General features: G+C 35.6%; 1 protein-coding gene across 8 annotated transcripts in view; it reads right to left on the minus strand.

The window, feature by feature from the left end:
• The window catches only part of MYO16 (myosin XVI), a 356,263-nt gene that overhangs the window by 172,329 nt on the left and 157,110 nt on the right, over window positions 1-26,824 (minus strand). For all 8 annotated transcript variants that reach the window (XM_030280385.4, XM_072933685.1, XM_030280401.4 and 5 more), the window contains exons 7-10: window positions 25,550-25,675; window positions 12,387-12,462; window positions 10,930-11,083; window positions 3,569-3,719 (exon numbers count right to left, since the gene is read on the minus strand). In XM_030280385.4, the coding sequence (XP_030136245.2) occupies window positions 3,569-3,719; window positions 10,930-11,083; window positions 12,387-12,462; window positions 25,550-25,675 (507 nt within the window). The remainder of the gene's footprint in view (window positions 1-3,568; window positions 3,720-10,929; window positions 11,084-12,386; window positions 12,463-25,549; window positions 25,676-26,824) is intronic.

Below are 26,824 nucleotides of genomic sequence, written 5' to 3' on the forward strand. Positions count from 1 at the left end.
TGAGACATAAAAACAAAAAGTAGCCATACATACAGCATATGATCCATATGGGAGTGATTATTTTTTAGATTTGTGTCATGCTTACAATGAAGATTTCTATTTACTCTATTCAATTGCATACATTTAACAACCTTCAGAATCTGTTCATATAATAGTCTTTAGCTATATATAGTTTTATAGTTATTTATATTATTTAGTTATATATAGTTATAGTTATACATATATTATTTAGATATATATATAATTTAGGTTTTTACATACTTGTGTCACTGAAATAGATATACATTCCAGCTCTTAAATGTAATATTATGTTATACATTCCAGCTCTTATGTGTAATATTATGTTATATGGAGCTGAGCCTTATCTGTGTCATAACTGATACTGGAACTATCCAGAGGGCATCAGAGGATACTCTATCACACCGTTCATGTGGCCAACAATACATAAACAAGAAGTATAAGACAATTTTTTTTTTTTTTTAATACTCAATTAAGATAAAAAACTTAATTTATATTTATTTGCAGCATGGCACATGTAATGCAATTCCAAGTCATTCGTTTGAATCTGCTATCAAAAAATATCCTTTCTAGATGAGAAGATAAATTGAGAATGTGATAAAATTCTGAATATCATTTATACTGCTTTCTTTGTTTGGCACAGAGATCTTGACATTACTGGTGATCAAAGAACACCTTTTATCTAGGAAAAAAGTAAAAGCTAATACAAGCCAAGAAAGGTCCAAAATCCGTTACTGAAGTACTTCATCCTCATCTCCTATACTCAATTAATAAAAATATACATGAGAAATAATATTTCCTTAAGTCTCTTTTTCAGCATTTTTGCAATTATAAAAACCTGAAGCAATGTATAAATTTGAACAGCTATTTCTTTCCAAACCAGAACATTACAGACTTTTCATATTAAAAATTCATGTCTGAAATGTGCTAGGATGAAACTTTTCTTTTTGATCCCCCAATAAAGGCCTAATCTGCATGCTATATTGCCTAAGAATGTGTGGTATTTCTGACATAAAGCATACAAAATATCATCCTGATACATTTCAATAATATATGAACATAAAATCCAAGTAATGACTCCACATAACCTAATGAAAAATTAAACAGAACATGATTAGTTTGAGTGTAGTTTGAATGCAACTGGTAAGAATAAAAGACAAGTCATTAGAAACGCAGTAGAATTAGGACACCCAAAAGGCAGGAATAGTGGGAAGGGGTTGTTCAAATATTTCCTTTGGTATCAGTTCTAAATAAAAACCTTACTTCCCAAATTGTGAAATTAAAATATAATACTAATACTACTACTACTACTACTACTACTAATAATAATAATAATAATATTAAAGTGTTAAATTTAATAGATTTAATCTTTAGAAACGAAAGTCTAAATATTATTAAGACAAATACAGATATGATACACATTTACCTACAGATCATAATGCATGGCAAGTAGTAGAGAATACAATCCCTCTACTTCCAGGATCACAGTTGCATCAAAAGAAAAAATATTACAAATTTTAATTTGAAAAAATCTAGAGACTCTTTACTTTCCTAAAATTTAACTGCTTCCTGAAGTAATTAAAGTAGCTTATTCTCTTTCTTTCATAAGAGCTAAAGCTCATTAAGCCCTTGCCAACCGAAAAGTTGTATTAATTCTTTTCTAAAGCAACCAGTCATTAAAAAACCCACTAAAAATAGCACTGTTTCTAACCTATCCCCTGTTAATGATAATTTCTCAGCCAGAACTCTTCCTATACTTCCATGATAGGGAACTATTCAGCAACTACAGATATTTTCTAGTTTTCCCTTTTTCTAAAAAAATATAGGCTTCACACTCCTGGCTAGTTTAGAGCAGAATTTCTATTTCCTGCAGAAATTTCTCAAATAAAAGAGCTAAAAGAGATTCACCTTTAAATCTGCTGTCTTGTCTTTGAATTGTAAGTAATGTGGGAAGTTCCATTTTAGTAAACAGTGAAACAAGAGTGCTTTTGTAAATCTGTTCTGTGTCCATGAAGACACTCAAGGTCATGGTGGACAATAAAATTATCAGCATAAAGACTTCTGTTTGTTCATTTTCATCTGGAAGATTGAAAGTTGTTAATCCTATCAGTTTCTGTGTATGCCTTTGTGCACAAACTATAAAACAAAAGTTTAGCTTCTACATAATGAAAACATGAATAATTTTGGCTAGGGTTACATCAAAATTATTCAGGCAGAAAGAAGTATCTGTGTTCTTGTACACACTTCTGTTGAACATCTAGAAACAAGCAATAGTCTTGGCAAAACTGTAAGTTAAATACTCCCCTCTCTTTTCCTACAATTACAGGAGGATTCCTCCTTAAAGGGTTGCAAGCATTCACTTTTCTGACCAGCAGTGCTTGTCCCTTGGAACGGCAGTTTCCACCAAATCACATCAGTCAGCAACATCAGAAACTGCACGACATGAAAACAAGATGTAAGCCAAGTGCAAAACATTTTGTGGTATCTGCTGACTGGATAAGGAACCGAGCACTCCACATGATTCCACAGCTGAAGTTCTTTCACAGATTGACTCATATCATTTACATATGGATGCAGTGATTGATCTAATGTGATCAAGCCATTCCTCTGAAACACATCCAAATAAAAAACAGAGGAGCATGCCTTCTTCTGCCAAGACAGAGATGCAGTTTCTTTGAACCAAACGTGGCTTAAATCAAACCAATATCTTGCTCTTTCTCTATGCTTCAAGTTCACAATAAATTATTTTTATTGGAAATGTTCCCCTCCCCCATCCCTTGATCCTAAAGTAGATTTTTACTAAATGGCTAAATATTTCTGGAATATGTGTTTCCCAAATGCATGTAATAGAAAATAAACTCATTTGTATCACAAAAAAAATCCAAACAAAACAAAAAACAAACTAAACACAAAGAATAACCAAAAAAAAACATTAAGTCCTAAACATTTAAACCTGAAATGTGCTAGATTCATAAGCAATAGATAATTGTCACCTTTTGCATTCATCCTATATACTGAATGAGATTGTCCTCCTGTGGAGAAAACTGTAAAGTGTATCCAAATAATCAGTGCTGATACTCTAATGCATTATCACAAGAAAGGGAGTAAACACTGCAGCTGTAAATCTAGCAAGAGCTAGCTTTGAATTACAGTCTTTTACTTTGAAACTTGGTATTCCTTAGACATTCTTTTTGTTTTTTCAGTCTCCCAGGTTGTGTTTCTTTTGTAACTCGAAGTTTGAGACAAACACACACTCTGGGCAGCACCAGCAGTTGTTCCTCCCCTGTTGTCATCCATTAATAAAATTGGAGGGGCTCTGAGTCCTCCCCACAGCCCCTGACCTGCCACCAGTAGCTGGCAGGAAGCAGCTGCTCAATTTGCAGAGGAAACAGACAGACTGCAGGGAGTGATCAAGGTGACAAAGCTCCACAGTGCAAATGAGATAGTGCTGTATGGTGAGGGGAAAAACACAATGATCACCAGCTTCATTAAGTTTACAATTTCCAGACCTAAGCACTAATGAAAATTTCAAGACCCTGCATTCTGTTACCTGCTCAAGTTTGGTCGTGGTGTTCACAGTGATATTTTCAGATGCACTATCTTGAGATTGCTGCTTACATAAGCCTTTAGCTGCATCTTTGAACATGGTATCTTTCTCCAGCAAACTGTCTTGCTTGGCAATCGGTAAAGCCAGGGGATTGCTACAAAGAGAATCAATAAAGCAATTAGACTCCTACTGAAGATGACAGACAATCAAATGTGGGTGGCACAAGCACAGAACTGAGATGCAGCTCAGGGCTGAAACACAAGCTCCTGGTCCAAGTACTGAAAAGAAGTTGGTGAGAAATAAACTGTTCACATTGGCTGGTCTGTTCCCAAAGACGCAGAGCAACATACTTTGATTAAAAATTCACCTTTATGCACGTATTTTCTGAAGCAGAAATGTGCAAGACAAAGAGAATATGCACGAGTCTTCTGGTGACAGCACTAGGTTGGCAAATCAATAACCAATTTTGCAACTGAATTTAAAAAGCACAGTTAAACTACCCAACACTATTTTGAAAAATAGTATGTTTACATATATTGCCATTGAAGTTATTAAAATAAAATTCCATCACTTCTTATCTTACTTTTAATCCGGAAATATACCAGATAAATTTTATGACCAGAAGCACCTCTGAAATTGTGCTAAGGTAAAAATAGCCAAACAAAAAAGTAAGCAAAGAGCAGACTCCTGAAATTACTTGAGCAGTGTGCAATACTCTTCATCCACATAAAAGTTAAAACTATTCTTATACACATGGACTTGCTTTCCCTACTGGCAGTTAAGACAATATAACACTTGTGAAAAACAGCGGTGCCAAATCTTGGATCATTTTTCAGAGTTGTACATCCAAGGAATTAGCAAGAAATCATCTGTAGGAGTTAAGAATACAAATACCTTAAAAAATAATAGTCTGGATTCTGACAGTACAAATGAGACAATCTCATGGAGTGTACATCAGCTCCTTGCCAAAATGCATACATAATTTCTTTGAAAGCAAATGTGGACTCGATAGACTTAATATGGGAATGTGGAAATAGTGCATTCCACTATGGAATAAAGCCCAAACATTGTTAAAATAAATCTCATCCTTACTCTAAGTTACTTGAGTTTAATCACTGATAAAAACAAACAAACAAACAAACCCCCACATCATTATACAGTTAATTTAAATGAATACTCATAGCTAACATTGAGAGCAGTGCACGAAAAGAGCTGCTCTTGGAAACAAAACTGAAATACACACATAATGCAGAAATTAAATACACATATAATTTTAGAAATAAAGTATAAAACACCTTCTAGATAGAATTCATTGAAAAACAAGACAAAGTCGTTTCCTACTGAATAAAAGATTGACAAAACTTTTTATGAAACTGCAAGGCTGCAAATATTGAAAGAATTAGTTTAAACATTTTATAATGAAATACAAATGGGTTTATTGCCTCAATATGTTTTGCTTCAGATATTTAAAGGCAAAATATCTAGAGGAACGTTGTTTAAAATAAAAATTTCATTTAGTGCTTAGATTTACCATAGATAATTGTGTGATAAATTTACCAGATGTCACATGGACAAAAGATGTACCCTCATTTTTTCAGTTTGAACTGCAGAGAACTTGACAATTAGAATAAGACATATTAGTGATTCGACTGTAGAAGAAATTAAACACCTGTGACACAAACATAAATGACAAATATTAATTCACATTTTACCCAGATTCAGAATTGAGCAAAGCATAACTAAACATGAGGATTTCTTTCTGAGTAGCCCTTTGCTACTATGCAAAACTGCTCAAATTTCTCTAATTACAGACAAAGAAAAGTTTTAAGAAAAGCATAAGCAAAATTCAAGTATTAAAAACCAAAGCACTGCCACATATAACTTTTTTAATAGTCATGTGATGTTTCTTTTAAATTGTGAAGATTCAGTATTTTTTTACTGTTAAGTTGAACGTTACCCACTCAGTCTTGCCCTTTTGTGGTAACTACACAACACACATTAGAAACATTTCTTAAAATTCAGCTATAAACTCAAATCCAAATTAACCTTTCATGTGTCACAAAAGGAGAAGCAGGTTGTAAATTACAGCAAAGTGTGGAGGAAAATGAGGGCCTATTGCTTTGACAGATGCATTTTAAACTTAAGAGGACAATAATAACCTAATTTAAAAGGCACCTTTCTTTTTTTGTGTATATGTACTGATATACACAAGAATCGCCTTTAAATTACATATATTTATGTGACATTAATATAATTCATGTGATGGAAAGGGTGACATATAATTCATATTAAAACAAAAATGAGAATGATTCTGTGGAAGAAAAAACATTAAAATTACTCCAACAATTAATTCTAATTCAAGTTCGAGAAGATAGTATGAAAAATAAACTGAAACAAAGTGTTTCCAGAAAACACTGGCTCCTTAGAAAAGTATTTCTACTAGTCACAAGATTAAGTCAAGCAATGCCTCTAAAAGCTCAACTATAGAACAGTACAAGGAAAATTTTATGTTAATGTAGGCAAGATTTTATGTTAATGTAGCATGAACTGTCTTATTTTATGAAAATTAATGGATAATTAATGGATAATTAATAAATAATTAACCACAAAGGAAGACTTATGCCAAAATAATGTAGCACAGTAGACAAGAAGAAGTGTTATCTAGGGTAATATTATTTGAATGTGGTAGGACTTTCTACCTGCCTATCTGACTGGAAAAAATACTGAATGTTATATGGAAGAACAGTGATTTTAATCTTTATGCAAAGAAGCCTTCATGTATGGAATTAATTTGAAACATTGTGTATTTTATTGGACTCTTTTTTAGATAAAGTGAGAAGGTTTTCTATAAGTTGCCATCCTATACCATGTCACTTTAAAAGGAAAAAAGAAGAAATATTATGAAACGTTAAGAGCTGACAATCAAATAATTGGAAGTTTCGTCATCAATATTGGAAGCACTGGGGCACTTTTTAATTTGATAAAAGAATTATATCAAGGCAGAATCTGAAGTAATATTTTCATGGGCCCTTTGAGCTTATTGCTTTTGTTGGAGAAAATTTGCCTTCCACAGGCAATTCTGAGATACTTCAAACAATTTCTAAGCCAACTGACACCTGTAAAGAGCAAAGTCTCTGAAATTTCAGTCTAAAAAACTTCTTAAAGTTACCTAAAACAAACTTCGGAATAGATTAAACATTAGAAGAATGTTTGAAAACACTAGAATATTTAAAAGGCAAGTGCTACATAAATGCTTACATAGAAAATAAGAATTGAAATGTAAGAAAAATCGAATCACTTTTCTGTTTTGCTGTCTTGAATGCATCTATTTTAATTTTATTTCACATTCTTGTGCTGATTTTGAAACACATCATTACTATAATTTATATTTACTTAAACATGTATCAGAAAATGTGCAGTGTGATTAAGTTAACATTACTTTGAGAGTAAGTTCTTAATCTTTTATTATTTATCACTACTTAGATGACAGCACTATATGTGCTCTACAGGCAGATGTACTGGAGTAGAAGTACAGTGATCATTGTGACCATAGCATGAGCCTAAAGCCACTTTTAAACAGATATGGCCAATGTAATGTTCTGAACTGTGAGCTATGTCACTTAATGTATTTTGTGCTGATATTTTTGCCAGTGGAGTAACAAATTTTCATTTGACTGTACCATTAGAATTAAGACTGGCAAAACTTTCCAGCATAGACCTTAGGTTTGTTGCAATGGTCAACCTTCAAATAATTTCATGACATTACTAAAATTCTGTCCTTCAGATAATTTAATTGGTCAGTTATGACCAAGGAACTCTTCTGGAGCAGGTATGGCCTCAAAGGTGCTGCAGCTTATGGAAGGCCTGTGTAAAGCACAAGAAAATACCAAGACAAGAGGAGTAACAAAGAGAAATAACTGCAACCCTGCCCTGTGCTACCCACACCTCATTGGTGAGACTGAGTGCAATGCAGAAAGCCAGATTTGCTTGGTAACAGCATATTTCAAATATACTGACTACTAAATTTTGTTTCCTCTCCTGGATTTCAATTCATCTCTTCACAGTGTTCTTCCAGAAATCAATGCTGTAATTTAAATTTCGACCAGCAAAACTAGATTTGCTGACAAAACACATCTATTTATAATGATTTGTTCATCATCTTTGAGTCTGCTTTTGAATACTGTTTTCTTCTGAGAAATGGCCACAAAGCAATATCGACACAAAATAGAGTTACTAGGAACTATTGCAAAACTTTCTTACATCTAAAGAGTTGATGAAGAATGGATGCAATATAAAATAAATCAAAGGTACACGTGGATCAATATTGACCACTCCTCTTCAGCACTAAAAAATTGGTTTGGTACACAAAAACAGCACAGATATTTATCTTCAAACTAACATAGTATACATCTCTCTACAGACTCTTAACAGAGCATGAAGGATGAAACTCTTTGTTTTCAACATTAGCCATTGGAAGAAAAAAAGTTGAAACCAGGCATCTAGGCTGCCTCTCTAACAGGAAGCATGGAGCCACTCTGGAGGATAATTCACTCTATCTTAAGAATATGTCTACTATCATTTGGAATAATACCTCTCTGCAAAGGTTTTAGGTTTCACAATTATAAGCATGATACTGTAAACCTGAGATAACTAACTTTGGGATGACACCTGATTTTCAGCCACTTTAAGGTTAGAGGATTTATAAGTAACATGGAACTCTGTGTGGTATGGTGTTACAGTGAGCTCATGGGCACTCTGTGCCCCCTTCTCCGGGACCCTGTGACTCTGACCAAGATAACCCTGGATCCTCCTTCCTGCCCCAACGGGGTTGGTGGAGAGCCAGGGAAGCCCACCCTGTCCAAAGTCTATATAGACCCCTGACATTTCCTGTTTGTCCTCTTTTGCCCCGCTCTCCACAAGGACATCACAGAATAAAGAGAGCTGAACCAACTTATCTCGTGGTAAGAGCCTCTTTTGGAAATCTTTGCCATCTCCTGATATTCCTCCCCTCAAAGCCTCGGATCTCTGGGCTAGCCTGATTATTCAGGGGGCTGTGTGAGGTGGGGAATATCAGTATGGTCCACCAACAGTCTTCCATACTCAGTAGTGATAGCTGAGACATGCATGGGCAAGATACACCAATAATTTAGCCTTCCAAGAATGCTCCCATCTCAGAATAGCTGGCTGGCCAGCTGATATTTCACTGCACTGACAGCAGAACTGATTGCAAAGCTCTGGCTGAGGAAGTCTCTAAACCTATAGACTCTAAAATTCTCAAGAAATGCCAAGGTGGCATTACTTCAAGCTTACTGTATCCTGATAATGGCCCCCTGGCTATGCGCAAAGGACCACTGCCAAAGTTTGTGCACAGAGCTGAGCTTTGGCTTTGGCTTCACCTCATGCTATATTCTCATGCAAGCACCACTAACTAGATGCAGTCCCACACTGGGATACATTGGCAATAGAAGCTAAACTCAGCCAATTCCACACATATATCAATTTTCTATGTTTTTTTCTTCAGTGGTCTTTGCTTCTTCAAAACTTCCAGTGAAGGCTTTTACACATGGCAGGTTGCATTATTGTCATATAAAGAGTCACTATACGGAAAACTCAAAAAATAGCTATCCTAATCAATGTATTAGAGAAAGGAAGGAGTAGAGAAAAAATATTTTCAGACCACTTAAAATATGTGCAGGTCACGTCTTCCAGAGGTTAGCAACTGTTAGCACTAAAACCAGTATTCAGTACAATATATACACCACAGTACAAACTTCTAGAATACAAAACACATGGAAATGCATCATCTAGATACAAGAATGATGACTAAGTTCTCAAAGTCTCTAAAACCTCTAGAATAACTTTTGCTAGGCATCATTACATGGGTACAAGCGTTACCTCCCATCTACTTCTAGTACTACAACATATCAATAATTAAAAATAAAAGTTTTAGTTACATTTCAGAATCCAAAGGCTCAGTTTCATGCCTCAAAATTAAAATTTTCCATTTAAAAGACAATTGAAGACCACATAAATCAGAGGAGTATGATTTATGTTATTGAAACAACAGGTCAGACTAGAGGACTGCTTATTTTGTAAGGAATTACCAAGCATGGAAAATTAGTAATTTCATAAATATTAGTATCATATATCCAGCTACATGTATTGATGACTGCAAATCATGAAGCAAAAACAACACACTGTGTTTACCATCCATGAAATATTCAATCTTTACTAATTATCAGTATATCCCATGGAGTTCTGAATTTAACAGATTGATCATTTCATGACAGTTGCTCACATCTTCCAAATTTTAATGTATCTAAACACATTCTGCCAACCATAAATTATAACTCCTATGAAATGGAAGCAAATATACCTTATCTGTCTCTCTATAAGAGGTTATTGTTTTCTTCACACACTCTTCATTGATTACTACAGCAAAATTATAGTCAGTGTTTTGCAACTAACAAATATATACTTTCAATATATGGCAACTGCACACTGTATAAAAACATTACTTGTAACTTTTAAAATTCCCTGGATCACAGTATCTGGAAAGAAGAATTTGAAATATCAGTATGTCTTGTACTACCATAACACAACTAATTGTTCTTCATACCTATTGTACATCTCTTTTCACATATGCATGGCAATATTTTTTTCAGGCTGACAAGGAAATACAAAAGTATCAACATTTACAATTTAAGACACAAATTGACTCTTCAATACTGAGTTTTAAGTCCTCATTGCTAAATGCTACTTGATTCCGCTTGAATTTTAAGCAGTACAAATCTAACTGTAAATTTGTAAATATAATTTTGACCAGTATAATTTAATCTGCAATCACATATCTGATTTTTCTCTTTTCAGGATTTGTCCTTGATTCTCTCATAGGCAATGATAGTTTTACTTACACTATACCCATCTACCTTAACAAAAGGATGTTCAAGTCTACAGTATTAACCTCTAATAATTCTGCTAAGGCAACCCCAAGTAATTCCTGCTGGCAATTGTAATAATATATTTTATTATTCATAATCTATAATTATAAAACTAAGATTGACAAAAGGACATGAGAGATAAAAATTCAAAAGGTTATTCAGGATATTTCAAAAAGGAAAGTTACTTGATCCATCAAGTCACACAGAATCACAAAATGGCTGGGGGTGGAAGGGACTTCCTAGAGAGCACCTGGTCCATTCGTCCTGCTCAGGCAGGGACATGTAAAGACAGTTACCCAGGTGTGGGGACTATGTCCAGGTGGGATTTAAATATCTCCAAACACACACAGGATTGACAGATATGGTTCAAAGGATAATCTGGCTGCAGGGAATTGCTCTATAACACCACCAGCACTTACTTACAGTTTATTGGAAATTGTGGGCAAATCATGCATGATCTCTTCATATGGCTCTTCTTGAGATAAAGTAGAAACAGCTAAAGGGTCTTTCATTTTTTCCTCCCAAACAATTTCAGCCTTCAGAAGCATTTCCTCAATAAAATCAGAAGCTGCAACATCTAAGACATTGGAACACCAAGATATCAGACAAGAAAATGGTGCAGAAAATCTCTTTTGTATTAAAATTTCTAGATGAGATTAAGACTAAACATGTGGCTAGACAACACAAAAGGAATTGCTCAGATATCAATCATAAAATAATACTTGAAATTACTGGGAAAACAAAGGCAAAGTAAATTCAGTACAAACTTAAGTTTTCATATGCAAAACCTCAGAACTATTCTTGCTGTGTACCAAACAGAAATATTCAATAATTTACAGGACTTCAGGAAAAAAACATACAACCCTTTTTAACATTTTATGTCTGTGAAAACATGCACTTAAATCCTTTTAAAATGTTTTGCATTTCTACAAACTGGATTTATATATTTTATACATATAGAAGTGCTGAAAACTGTTCTGTTTGCAGACCAGAATGGCAGTTAACTGTGTTAAATACCTACTAAAATATGGTTAGCTAACTGTATTGTTAGATTATCTGAGTTTAGTTCACAACTCTTTTTACAAATAAAAACTCTAACTACAAACAATTCTTCTGAGATTAAGTGTCATGAAGTTCCCTGTATTTGTAGGCAGTACAGCACTTGAAGCATGAGATGTTTTGCTTTATTATGCGAGGGAAGTTCCACCCATAATCTGACAGAAAGTTTCTATTATCTACATTACTGAGTTCCATCTTCATTTTATCCTAGGCACAGAATGCTGAACAATGTGTTTCTTCTTTTCTACACTGATAGCTAGCATTAGTGACATTAGCTCTGCTTTGGTCTCTGTATTAGATCAATTGATCTGAAGGCCTTTCCAACCTATCAGACTCCACAATTCTATTACCCTTAGAGCCAGTGCTCCAGCACCCCGTTGCTATCTGGTTTAAGAAGGTGCCTTCTGCAGTAAAAAATGGCAGCTACACTTCAAAACTAGGTGTTTAATTTGTTTTCAGACAACAGCTATAGAAATTCCAACTCAAGAGGCCTTGTACTACAAACAGATGAGACAGTAAGGAACTCAGTGAGAAAACACCAAAAATGTGTAAATACAGCTACCACCAAGACAGGGAAGAACTCTCAAGTAAGAAATGTAGCTAAAAATAAACAGGGAATGAAACAAGTGGAAGGACATGCTGTCATTTGATATGATATCCTGTGTTACCATGACCAGCAGTTTTCAGCAATGCATGTAAGAATGTGCAAACATGTATGTATATATAACTTTACACACTAAATAAACTACAGCTAAGAAAGCAGGAAGAAAACAGTGTCACAATAGCTAATACATACACCATGTACATGGATTTTCACGTACCTGAAGGCTTTTCATTATTGCAGTTAAGAAGATTGGGGTTAGCCTGGTGCATCAAAAGCAGCTTCACAAGATTGGTCTAAAATGGGCAAAACCAGAGGTGTTTGAAATGGGAGAAGCAGGACAGGTGCCTGACACTCAGTCTATTCCTTCCTTCCTGCACTATCTGAAATCATATGATAAACCACAGGCAGTACCTCCCAACCCCCACCTTCTTCAGCTACTAAAAACATTTCTATAAATCACGAGTGGCAGAGTAAAATTCAATTCTCCAACAATTTCAGGATACCCTTGGCAAAACTCCACCCCCAAATCACCTTCCAAGCACACATGTGTAAACCAGTTCACAAAGGAACAAACCTACTACCCATCACCACCTGTTAAGACTTAGATCACAAACATTTCTTTGTGCCTAACTAATCCAACAACTGTGTGACAGCACTGTCAAAGGAGTCTGACTCACAGCCACCATCACAGAAAATCTGGTCTCAGTCAGTAGCAGAAATTGGCATATTTATCTTATCTTCACCAAAATAATCTAATCTATTAGTAAAGGTAAAAATTATAGCACAGTAGGAGAGGGCAGAGTATCATATAATGACAAAGTCTAAAACCTATTTTTCAATTCCTTCAAGGAACTGTTTTTAGTAAATTCTTCTATGGCTGCACCTAAGTCTCTAGAGATACTTTCCCATCAAAGGCTGTAGCAACGTCTGTGCTGATAAACTGGTCAGAAATGGGTGAAAGGCTGCATAAGGAATAAAAAATACTTTCAGATTATGAATGTAGAACCCAACTAAATGACAGAACTATATGCATTTTTGAATTAAAGTAAATAGGAGAGATGAGGATGAGCACAGGGAGAAAAATGTTGTGAGGGAAACAAAGTATTCTTCAGAGAAGAAGAACACATCTAGAGATCAATGAGAACTGACTTGGAAGTCAGTTAAGGAAAAGGATAGTAATTTCGCATAAATGCAAGCAAGCAATAAATAAATAAATAAATAGTAAAAAAAAAAAAAAGTAATTTTGGATTCAGTACACAGAAGGAAAATTACTGGAAAACACCATGATAATGAGGAATTCATTAAATGCAAAGAAAATCCCAAGCTTCAAATCATAGAAAACCAGGAAAATATTGTTGCAAATTTCTATAAAATAAAAAGATCTTGCTCTCCTCAGAATTCTAATGCTGGCTTTCTTTTCATGCAGTAGCAGCAGAAAATTCAGCAAACTTCAAGAAGTGGGGAAGCCATAAAAGGTTTATTTCCAAATCCAATTATCCCTGCTTTCTGCTGAGAAATTACAACCCATGTAAAAATATGGTCTTTCTGTATTCGGAAAAAAGGAACATGCTTAGTTATGGAGCCATTGAATAATCTCTGAAAAGTGGTATTAGTTGTATTAAAGAAAGGAGGCTGTAAATGCATTTTCAGTTTAGTAACAATACACAGCTTTTTGGGTTACCAAAGGTTTGTATTTTTATCACAAGAAATACCATGCTCCAATATCAGTGCCTCCTGCTGCCAATGAAATATCTCCTGCTGGGATTCGTTGGTGCATGCCACCAAGACTAAGGTATTTGGGTCACCGACAATTTCAATAACCTGATTTTGGACACACAAATCTCTTGTGTTGGAATTTAACTTGTTCATTAGTGTTTTAGAAGGAGTATTTTAAATACAAGTTAGATTGTATTTTATTAGAATTTAGAATGTAAAAAGGCATATCTTCAGAACTGTGTCTAACAGAAGAAATATTTGTGGAATAATTACTGCAAACTACCACTAAGCAGAAGTATTTCAATTGCAGAGTTATAAATAACATACATATGACCAGGTCAAGAAATAACAAATTATCTAATGAATTATTGTAGAACCTATGAATAAAATTAGTGTGTAGATATAAAGATATATATATATATATATATATATACACCTGTTCTTCCAGTGTAGTCTTTGTCAATTCATGTAAATTTAAAAAAATAGACAGTGTTATGACCCACTGTGCAGAAAATGCCACAGTAATTGTAGTTATTTAAAATATCTGCTTATAAAATATCATTTGTCTTTCTTCTCCTTTTGTACCCTTAACTATTTATTCAGTACCTTTAGAAAGAACAACAGTACACATCTCAGACTTTAACTTTCTCCTTTTAGATCTTATCTCTGAATATCTTCCTTCCCAAAATACAAAATTAGTTATCTTTTCTGTATTCATAAAGCATGGCTGTCTCTCTTTTCCTCAAATTGCAATATTTCTATTTTTCTATCTCTTACTGGATATCTTATCCTCTGACTGTTGAGAATGCTACTACAAATAATACTTTCCTGTCTCGCACTTTAATCTGAAAGTCCTACATTTTAGGTTCCCCTGGCTCCTTCTTTTCTCCCCAAGCCAGAAGATCTTTGCCCTCATTTTCAAAGGACTTCAGAGATTCTCCACAATTTATGTATTCCCATTCATGCACCATTCTGGCTTCAGTTCACACTGCACATGGGTCTGTGACTTTGGTCATCACTAATATATTTGAAGGTTCCTATTTCTGTACTTCTTCTAGGCTGCACCTTATACTAATGAGGAAGCCTTGAAAATACTGGTGAAGCTAGAATGTGAACATCCATTCACAACCTGTTTTGACATGATGCTTGCCGAAGAGAAACAGTTGATGGGATACTCCACCACTCGGATGGACTGAAAAATGGCCCAATGACTCGGCCCAGAGGCTGCTGCTGATGGCCAGCAGACTAGGTGGAGGCCAGTAACCAGCACGGTACCCCAGGGAACAGTAACGGGGCCTGTTTCACATCCCCATTAAAGATCTGGTTGATAGGGCAAAGTTCTCTGTTGGCATTAAATGTGAGGAGTGGCTGATATGTGAGAGGGTTGTGCTGCCATCCTGAGGGACCTCAACAGGCCAGAGAAACAGGCAGACAAGAACCTCATGAACCTGAACACAGCCAAGTGCAAAAGAACAACCCCAGGCCCAAGGGGTTATTTCCAAATAATCATGCAGAGGGCCACCCAACTGGAAAGGAGATTTGCAGAAAAGGACCAGGGGGTTCTGGTAAATACCTTGCTGCACATGAGTGAGCAATGTGCTTTGGCTAGGCAGAAAGCACATGGTTCCCTGAACAGCAATTAGGAAGAGTGTTGCCCCTACTTGACCGATGGTGAACCTTCCTCACTACTCAGCACAGATGAGGTCACACCTGCAGTGCTGTGCCCATTTGTGAACTTCTAAATACAAAAGAGACATGGAAGAGTCTAGCAAAAGGCCACTAAGATAACTAAGAGACTGGAGCACCTCACATATGAGGAAAAACTGGGAGAGCTAGAATTATCTAACCTGGAGAAGCAAAGGTTCAGGGGAATCTCATCCGTGTGGGTAAATATTTGAGGGGAGGTAGAAAGATGACAGAGACAAGCTCTTTTCAGTGATGCCTAGTGACAGGTCAGTAGGGTACTGAGGCATCTCCCTGCACAGATGAATGGAGGGAGTTGGGCCTGTTCAGTCTGGAGATGAGAAAACTGGGAGGGGACCACATCAATCTCTGTCAGTATCTGAAGGGAGGGTGTCAAGAGGATGGAGTCGGGTTCTGCTCCATGGTTCTGAGCAACAGGACAAGAGACAATATGGGCAGAAAATGAGTCACAAGAAGTTTCACCTGGACACGAGGAATAATTTCTTTAAATGCAGATGACCATGCACAGGAAGCAATCACCCACAGAGGTTGTGGAGTCTCTCTTACTGGAGATATTCAAGAACTGTCTGGACATAATCCTGTGCCCTGTACTCTGGGATGATCCTGCTTGAGCAGGGGGGTTGGACCATATGACCCACTGTGGTCCCCTCCAATCTTATCCCTTCTGTGATTCTGTGACATAAAGCAGCATAAATAAATTTACTGCAACACACATTATAAAGCCTACAAATACAATTGCCCTGTACCGAAAAAGAGGCTAAGTTTTACCATGCATTAAATGCTATCTGAAAAATAAAAAAAAAAAAATGCTGAGTTTTATAAAACAAAGGCTCAGGAGCACCATTGTTCGTAAGACTGCAAGTTGGCACAGGTACGTAACTGCAGTGACAGAGTAGGAAATATGGGGCATGAAGGAGTAACAGAGATTCCTCAAGAATCTCCCCATGCACTTGAGGCTGCTAAGGCATCTCCAAACTGCTCTCAAACCGTGCTATTTTTTACTAGAAATTAATTAGCTTTAGAGCAGAACCAGTATTCCCAAGAAGTGTCTTCCTTCCTCTCTTCTCTGGTCAGATATTTTCCTCTGAAGCCAGAGACATTAGATGTGTATGAGCACCTGCAAAGGATAAACTGCTGGCTCTGCCTGAGCTTTTAGCTCTTATTATCCAAGTCCCAGTCCCAGAGCTACTAACTCAGATCATTTATTCTCTTTTCTTTATCATCAGAGGGATACCTGCTTAAGTCCGAAATCCAGAAAGCTGGCGGTTTTATGCAAATGTCCTCAAGTGCTGTTTTGCACAGCAATGAATATGCATTATCCAGTTTGCATGAATCCCCAACAGTAAATTCTTTCAGTCTTTCATTTTCTTCCCTATCATCACCAATATTTCTCTCCATTCCTCTCTGTCTGTTTCAGCATTGGACATATTCTGTAATCTCTAAGGGACCTGGTTCACCATCAACCTTTTGGTTCCTAATCTCCTTCTCCATTTTTTATTCCCCAGACACTTCTTCATATCCACTCCTCAGTTGTCTCAGGCTAAGTCCTCACCACCTTCTTCTGGCAATTTTGTTCTACCTGTTGACACTTCTCAGTTTACCACTGATGGTCCCTATCATGTACTCATCCACAGTGAGACAAAGATGTACAATAAGAAACTAGTGAAACGACAATATTAAATCAAAATCAGCATTATTTTTGTCCATTGATCTCACACTATTGTGTGAAATACAGTAAAATCACCAAATATATCTAAGGTGTATGTTCACAAAACACAGTAAAACCTCTAGACATAACACAAGAAATATCACTGGTTACACCAGCATAATCTGCAGTCTTCACTACTGAGTAAGATGATCTATCTCTGCACTCATAAGGACCAGTTTTCTATGAGTAAAATTTAACTGACTGAGATAAGTGCATGCAAAAATCACCTGTGTGATTTTTGTTAGACAGTTTGCTAGCACTGCTCCCTGTGAATGCTTATGATTCAAATAAATAAGATCAGATAAGTCATGGAGCAGTATAACTCCTTACAATAACACTGGAGACTATTTAGCTAATTAAATGGGGTGATAATAGGCACTTTACCAAGCATCAAGGACATAAAAAAGAAAAATATAGGTTAGGAATCTTACTCCTGGGGAGTGAAACAAATTCCAAGACAGAGACTCCCAACATTAGGGAGTAAGGTAACTATTAATCCATTAGAGTTCTGTGAACTGAGCTTCTAAAATCATGTATTTGTTCTCCATTATATAATAGTATGCCTTAGATAACTGTGTGTCCCTTACTGACAAAATTTCATAGGTAAAGTCCTAAAAAAGTGTAATAATGTTCAGAGGCTAAATAACATTTCCTCTGTAATTCCAAATCTGATCTACAGTACTGCTCTAAACACAGGAAATTATGTCTGAAACTAATTATAGATCTCCATTCTTAATACATATAGATTGGGAAGGTTTTTTAATTTTCTATTTGAGTGCAGAGAAAAGGGGACCAAAACCAACTGTGGTCAGCAAAGTGGAACAGATCAGGAAAAGTAGGTTGTGAGAATAAGACTAGCAGCAGGGTAGAAAGCATTGAGGGGAGTGAGTGGAATGGAAGAAGGCATAGATAAAAAGCTGGAATCTGGAACTAACAGCATGAAATAAATGAAGTGAAAGGGAAGAAGAGAAATGTGGCAAGGAGCCAGGATGTAGGTAGAGTCAGACTAATCAGAAAAATGAAAGAAGAAAGTGACATGCGAGGAAAAACACTGAGATTGAACAAGGGAGATTGGGACTGTAAGCAAGTGGGACAGAAGGGCAGAAAGGTTGGCATGAAGTCAAAGTAGAAAAAAAAATGAAAGCTTGGATGAGAACCAGGGAAAGGAGGAGGGGCAGAAGCTGACTGTGCAAAGAATCAGGCTTCAGATAAAACGTGTAAGGAAAGGACATGAAGCCAGGCAAATGAATCGGACAATAAGGCACTAGAACAAGGACAAGAATGGAACAGACTGGAGGCAATGGGACAAATCAGGCTATGTGTGAGAGGAATGAACCGTAAATACTGTGTCTGTTCAGGCACAGAGCCTGGAATGGAGCTCAAGCTCCCCAAGTGTCACCACTACTTTTCTGCAGTCAGCAAGTTTAACCTATATGGTTTAAGAAGATGCTTCTTTAACCTCTGGAACAGTTCCAGCAAAAAAAGGGAAGCCTAATGCTTTTTTCAGTTGTTAAAGCAGGTGACGAAGGTCATGTAAATGGTTTTCTACAGCTGATTGACTTGAAGACTGATAGCCTACATTTCTATTTTTCTCTCCACCAGGAAGTGCAACAGAGAAAAATAAAATAACTCAGGGAAAATATTATGTGATCTTCTGATTAAAGATGTTTGTAAGTTATGGTCCTACAAGTTATATATTTATATTCCAGAAACACAAATCTTCCACTTCTCAAAGTTTGTGCCTGCAAAGCCTTGTTAGACATATTTTTTTCATACTTGCCTCTCATATATGAAAGTCACTATAAAATGTATTTTAAGGAAAATAAAATTTATATAGATAGGAGAGATCCTGCAATAACTGAATATATAATGTAGACTAGGCACACCTCAGCTTTAAAAATACACATGTAAACACTGAGAATTTTATAGTAATTTTGTAAATTGAGATTTTTCCTAGTCTGTATATGAAATTCAAACTCATTTCTTATCATTTGGTATCGTGTGAATTTCAGATTCCTTATGTTCTCTGCCCACAATTAGCATTTGAATAATCTATAGAAATCTTGTGAATATATTGGGAGTGAAAAAAAGATATCACAAAGAGAAATCCTAAAGTGAGCTCTCTGTTTGAGGAAACTGAGTGTAATTTGATCTGAAGGGAAATACAACTCTTCTACCTGAGTGCAATCAGATATGCCAAATATGAACAAAAAGACTAAAGAAAAAGGAGTGAGATATGTCTGAATAAAACATGCTCTAGAGGATTTTCTGACCATAAATTGAAGTCTCCAACTACTTGACAGGGAAAATATTTATCCCCTGTGTGACTATAATCCATTATTTTTGAAATACTAAAGCACCCCCTTCTTTAGGCGCTTCTCACTGAAAGCATTTGTGGAGTGTTGTTGCTGAAGTTCAGAAACTGCATTCAAAGAACTCCTGTGGCAATGGCCAAACTTCATGAGATTAAGTATCATCTCCCACAATGAGTTCATATATCCATCACTGAGGCAAATTCTAGCAACAGATGCTGATTTTTTGTTTGTTTTTAATGCAACATGCACTTAAAGAAAAGAAAGGTCATAGTTGAGTGAAATTACTAATCTGTTTTGGTAATGATGAGAAAATTAGTTCATATAGTAAGAGGGTATATAATCTGAATTTAAGCAAGGAGCAGAGTCCCTTTTGCAATCTGAAATATATGTTGTGTTCTGATGAACTGATGAATCAGAGGAGTATAATCCAGATCAATCAAATGTGTGTAAGGGAGAATATACTTTGAGAATGACAATTTCACACATTTGAAAATGACACAGGATTTATATAATTTGCTAAGAAACATGAGGTAGACCTGATGATATCTATAAATTCTTTTTATTTATGTGGAATATTTCCAATTTATATTAGAAGAAATCCTTTCTAGTACAGGAGTTACTCATGAAGAGATTCAGTCAGCAGTTGAAAAAATGTCCTGCTTGTTTTGGGGATTTTTTTGACATCATGAAACCCTTTAAACCTCAAAGCCAGAGGCTAAATCTGTCTTACTAAGTAGGAGAGTGCATTGGAGCAAGCTTAAGTATCCCTTATAATCCACACTGCTTAACTGTTAGCTCCCCCCCTGACTCTCCTTTGGACCACTCCAACCAGCTCTCTACAAACATGACTAATCTCCTATAGAGGAAACTAGCTTTAAACAATATGAATGTGAGCCAGGCTGTTGCCTGGCTTAATCCCTAGTCCTCTTTTATTTAGTGATTTAACAGTTTAGACATAGGCATCATCCCCCAAGGATGAAATTTTGGGAGAGGCAGTGTTTAAGCTACTGCAGAGTCAGCTCTGACCTGCATGTCTCTGATAGCTGTTTGAAAGGTGACATTTCTGTGATAAACAGCAAAGAAACAGCTTGTGCCTGGGACTTGTGCCAAAGTACCCAAGGCAAATGTCAGAGCTACAGCCTATTCCCACCATGGGGAAGGCGACTGTGCGCTCTCCTGATCACAGCAGCTGGAAGACGTCCAGCAGGGACAGCACTACCAGTGCCAGATTACTAGCTGTCCACAATGTAAATTCAAATTAAGGGGCCAGCCTGAGGAACACAAGTTGCCCTTCTGCAGTTGGCACCAGTGCCAGCACGGGCAGGGTGGTACCCAAGTGACGACGACGTGTGCCCTGCGCTGGTGTGCACGCACAGCAACCACAAATGCACCAGCACTGCCCCTGCTGCGTGAGAGCGACACAAAGGAGTTCCAGCTGCCACCAAAAACAGGGCTAAACATGTCAATGTCCAAAAGTTAAGTTTACATAGGCAACCCTGACATATTCTAATTTCTTGAGGTTATGTTTGTTGCCTTGATAATCTTATTTTGAAGAGGTTTTTGTGTGTCACAGGTGCAGATTTGGGTGTGTGTTATTTTCTATAATTTTATTAGGGTAAAATGATTAAGATAAGCAACTCTGATCTTAATATCAATAATATAATTTATTAAATATAATGTTACTATGCATTAAAAACACAAAATTGCCTTTAACCTCAATACTTATTGGGGGGGGTGGGGGTGGAAGAAATTACAGCAGTCCTAGAAACTCAGAATAATGCTCTTTAAAACTTGATCTATTTTTTAATGTTTGCAGACTGGTATTATTTCCATTAACAGTTTATTACACTCATTAATAACCTAATCTGTTTCTGTAAAGCAGATTCTTGTCTTACAGAGACTGACCTTCAGGCAGTAGCCTCAGCTGTCCTATTCTGTACTCAGTAGCCATATCCTGTACACAACCCTCAAACTCACCAGCAATATCCTGTACTCCTATGCAAGAAAAATATTCTACTCTTGATCTACACATTCTGTCACAGGATAATTCATTTATCATTCCTCCATGCTCTGTTTTAATATTTAGACTACTAATGTTTTTACATGGTAAATTTATCCATTAAATTGGTTTTCTTTACAAACATTTGTAAAGATAGACACAGATATTTTTTTTTTTTCAACATCGGGTAATACATACTGACACTTAAAACTCTTACTTATTCCCTCTCTGGAAACAACACAACAGCATTCTACTATGTTTTGCTTGTGATAAGATTGTTTTTGTTTTAAGTATCTGATTCTACTCCTCCTCTAGGATTCCCTCTGTACAACTTTATGTTTTCTAAATATAAGGCATCAACTCCATGAGCCCTTAATGATGACTGGGGAGACCCAGAACACCAGTGGGCAGTTGCCCCATCTTTTAGCCCCACACTTTGATCTGGATTCCTCATGAAGGATTTAAAAATGTTCATATTATACCTCTGACATATGGTAGACATATGCCCATGACTTTTATAACCAGGGAGGGTCAGACATGTAAGCATTGAATCCTCTCCCCTGTTTTAAATGCATCTCCTAGAATTCTCTGAGTTGTCTTCTAAAGGTGATTCTTCCCATTAGACAAGAAAAAGCTTTGACTTTGTCCTTAAGTTTAGTTGGCTAAATTTGGTTGAGAAGAACCCCATCCGAAATAAAAATGGATTTACCATTACCAAGGAATCTCTACGAGCCAGGTTTATTATAAGGTGTGGATGTAATGTCTTTCACATGATTAGTTCATTCAGATTGATGTATCTTTCACCAGTAATTTTACATATAAATTACTGTGGAAGATGGAGCAGGAAGATTTTTACAATCCACTTCATTCACAACTTGAGATTTGTAGCAAAAAGCTTATAGTGCCTTTATTCTTTACAAGTTCCCTCCTGTGCAGAAGCAAATTAGATTTTCTCACTATAAATTTAAAACTTAGACAGCTCTTTCGGGGTGTTTTTGGTTGTTTTTTTATTTTCTCCAGGTAATGTAAATTAGTACCATCTCCATTATTGCTGTGCTTTTACAAATAGACAAATGTGTAGCTTTTTTCCCATTTTGTGTATTTGCATATATAGAATAGTATATGTAGAGAGCTGAAGTGCTTCAAGTTAGTTTGGATGTTACTCTAAAATAGAGTAACAATTTCTTCATATGACAACATTTTTTTGTAATATGTAAAATATATGTATGTAAGGTATGTACCATAAAATAGCTCAAAAACCAAATCTGTAATTTGTATAACTAATTTAATAGCATTTTATTAAGGTGAGAAGCTTCTCCACATGAAAAATACATCTGCAGCTATTTTATAAACAGAAAAATCTATCAGTCTTTAAGACTCCTGGAATACAATATTATTCCAATATTGGATGGGGTTTGGTTGCAGGTAGTGCAGCACCAGTGCTAGAAAACTATTCAATGACAATGGCTTACTACAAATTTTCTGAAGTTTCTGTGACCACTCATTAAAAGATCATTGCTTATTAGACAAGCAAAGATTATTTTGCTGTTCAGATACATTTCTGAAAGGACAGAAATCCTCCCAAGAACTTAAAAAGACATCAAACAAAAACAAAATAGACTTTATGAGATTCTTCCAGTACAAGATATTTATCACTCTAGCAAGTTTTTCAAGTGTGACTTTTTAAAAAAATATGCCACAAATATGTGTTAGATGAGTGTGAATCTGTAAGGGATCAAGTCCAGAATTTATATTAATTGCGTTTTCAAGGAACATTAAAATTTTTGGCTAAAAAATAACCATTTCCTAATAAATATATTTTACTTTAAAAGAGACTATCCAATTCATATCTTGTCTAAGATTATTTCCTTTCTGCCAAATTACTTTTACCCAAAATAGGAACAATGCTCATATTAGTCTATAATTAATTACTCAAAATGGAATTATAAATACTCTAAGCATGTGAATTCATTCTAAGGCTAAAGGATATTTCAAAATTATCATCATAAGAAAAGAAATTTTAAAAACACCCTGATAGTGTAGTTACCAGAAAGAGTAGAAGATATGTAATAAATCCCTTTAATAAAGGAATTTAAATTATTTACTTGTTTCTTACAAACATAATCACACAAAAGCTGTATTTATCTGTTTAATAATATTGAGAAATTGTATATAATTAATAAGATATTTCTGAACTTTGTTATTTACTAACACTACAAAAAGAAAATATTTAGTCTGTATTTAGCTAATTTTAGTGAAGAAGAGTACAATGTCCCTTCATGGCTTTTGTCTGTGTGTACCCATGCTGGTTGTATAGAGACTAGAGCAGCTGGTCCCTTACTCCTCACTGAAAACTCCTGAAATAGTAAGAATTAACACTATTGTCATCTGGGACATAAGGGAGATGCAATCCAACAAAAGTGGCAACAAAAAGGATAATTTCAAAAATAGCAATCTGGGCTCTTAGAATTCTTCAATAGGAAAGACATTTTTTCCATTAACCATTGTCAACTACAAACTTTACATGTATAGGCCCATTTCTTCACAACAAAAAGAGTATTTCAAGTCATCCAGAGTTAGTGGTGCAAACATATGCATGCTACACATATATAAGGAAAGGTAAGTCCTTTCCCAGCCCTTTCAAGTGATTTCTTTCAAGTCCTCTTCAATTAAACTCGGGTTTAGCTTTACAATAGAAGAAATGGACAGCTGTAGTACAACGACCATATTGTGGTAGTACTAAGCCCTAAGCTGTAAACCATCCTAAAATGTGGGAATAAGAAGCTCAAGACTGCACCACTACTATCCCTTACTTCTGAGTAAGAGCTTTCCTGCCCTGCTGAAGTCTGAACACAGACAGAGTGAGTGCAGAGGCATCAGTGAGAGTAGTAGAACTGTAGCAGCATTACAGAACAGCATAGGGTTAGATAGGATGAGAAAATTAAATCCACAGTAAATTGAAAAGACCCCTGATACCTCACTGGCTAACAAAACTTTGATTCAGTATATCTCTATCTGAAATTTTTCTCTGTAAATTTACATTACCTGAAGTTGTTGAGGATACACTTCAGGCCATATATATATATGTATATAAAACTCAATTAATTATTCTGTTATGAAAACATGCAGATCTTTGACACTCTATAAAAGAGCAGACACAGAGTCTCTCAATAAGAGAAATCTGTTACCCAGCAGGACAAACTCATCTAAATAAGCACATCTACTTTTAGTATTTTACTATAACTTTTGCTACATTTTTGCTGTTTTCTTGTTTTAAGTGTATTTTTTATTTTCTGAAGTCTGTGCTAAAATGTATCAGATTTTTAGCAGGGTGAGTGGTGATTTGTATGCCCTGAGGTGGGTAGAGAGCTGTGGAGAATTCTCCTAAAGTAGTCAAACTGTAACAAAGGCTCACTGAACATATCTAGGGAGACTGAGGATAAAGGAGAACTGAAAAGGTAAGAAAACTGAAAACTGGAAAAGTATTAAGAGGGACAAGTCATGTTTAGGAGTGGCCTCTAAATCCCAAACCCAGGACACACTTCCACACCTCAGAGACTGGAAAACTGAACACAGCGGCTAGATGAATCCTGGAAATCTATTCACAGAAATACACACAGCAAAAATCTAAATAAACTTTGATATTAGATTGTAAAAACAAAAAAAAACCCCAAAGTGTTTATTTTGTCTTCCTTTCAAATGTCAGTGCAAACCTAGTTTTTGCTGTAGACAAACTGCTGCTGGTGGTAGATTGAGCTGTATTTGGTTAATACATTTACAAGGCTCATTCTCTGTTATTTGAGATGCCAATCAGTACTAGAGGGATGAGAAAGTTTTTTTCATTAAAGTAGAATAGTCTCCCAGACTTGAAAGCATTTGCTGTTGCTACAGAAGACTACTATAAAGGAAAGAAAAGCAGGTGAAAAATCATGCCTTACCTGTCCATACTTTGCAGCCAAGTGCAGGGGTGTCCAGTACTGATTATCCACTACATTGAGATCAGCCCCATGATCTAGTATCAGAGATGCAACATTCTTGTATCCATTAGCACAGGCCACATGCAGCTGCAATATAAAAGTTAATTTTTGCATATGTTAATAGTTTAAAGAACTCATCCATGATGTAGTACTTCATATCTTTACTAAATCACAGTTACAGCAACCACAAAATATAAATGTGATTACTACAGGCAAGAAAACCGCTGCAAAATCTTTTTGAGTGTTTATAAAAAAGATACATCTGAAAAAAATAATTCTAGCTTTTTGTGAGCTATTAAACAATCTAGTCTATCACTTTTCATATATAGGTTCAAGAGAACATGCTTTCAAACTCATTCATACCTTCATCAGCCAAGGTAGAATCATAGATTTCAACAGCGCTTGGGCTCTCTTTGAGCCTAGAACTTTCTTTTGTATCGGTTCAAATATCCCAGATTTAAGCTGACACTACTCCAAAATGAATTTATTAGCACATAATCAAACCAAGCACATTAACACTGCAGCACAAAATTAGTGACAAAAAATACTTTTTCGATTTTGAACCACAAAGATTTTATTTTCTATACTTGCATTGCTTCCCTAAATACTTAATTACATTAATTTATAATTATTTAAACAATTTTTGGTTTATTTTCTGTATCTCTAAACTTCATTTAAGACTCAAAGTCAAACAGAAGGAGGGTGAAAAATGCAGTAACAGAATGAGAGAAACTCAGGTCAACAGTAACCTCAGGAGGTCAAGTAGTGCAACTTCCTGCTAAAACAGGGATAACTCCAAAGGTAGCTGTGTTTGCTCAGGGCTTGTCATTCTGAGTAGCAAATACTGTAAGAGTGATAAAGTATGAAAACTGTAATGACAAGAAAAGAAAAAAATAAATTTAAAATATCTTTATTAATGGCTGATTTGAGGAGCTAGACATTATCTTTTGCAATGTATTATTATTTAAGGCTCTGTATATGTTTGGCATTTATATCAGCAATCAATTCCACTCTATGTTATTTATAAGATTATATTTTTTAATATAAAAAACCCTATGTATAGTTTTATTTAAAAGAAACACGAAGTGCGCAAAATAAATATAAAACAATATAATACCAAACAGGTCTTGTGAACAGAGAAAAAGGGAAAGACATAATAGGGCAATAAAATTATTTTCTCTCATAATAATCTAGTAGAAGAATAAAATGTAATAAGGAACCCTATATCAGGGAAGA

Source organism: Taeniopygia guttata, chromosome 1, assembly GCF_048771995.1.
Source record: "Taeniopygia guttata chromosome 1, bTaeGut7.mat, whole genome shotgun sequence".
NCBI lineage: Eukaryota > Metazoa > Chordata > Aves > Passeriformes > Estrildidae > Taeniopygia > Taeniopygia guttata.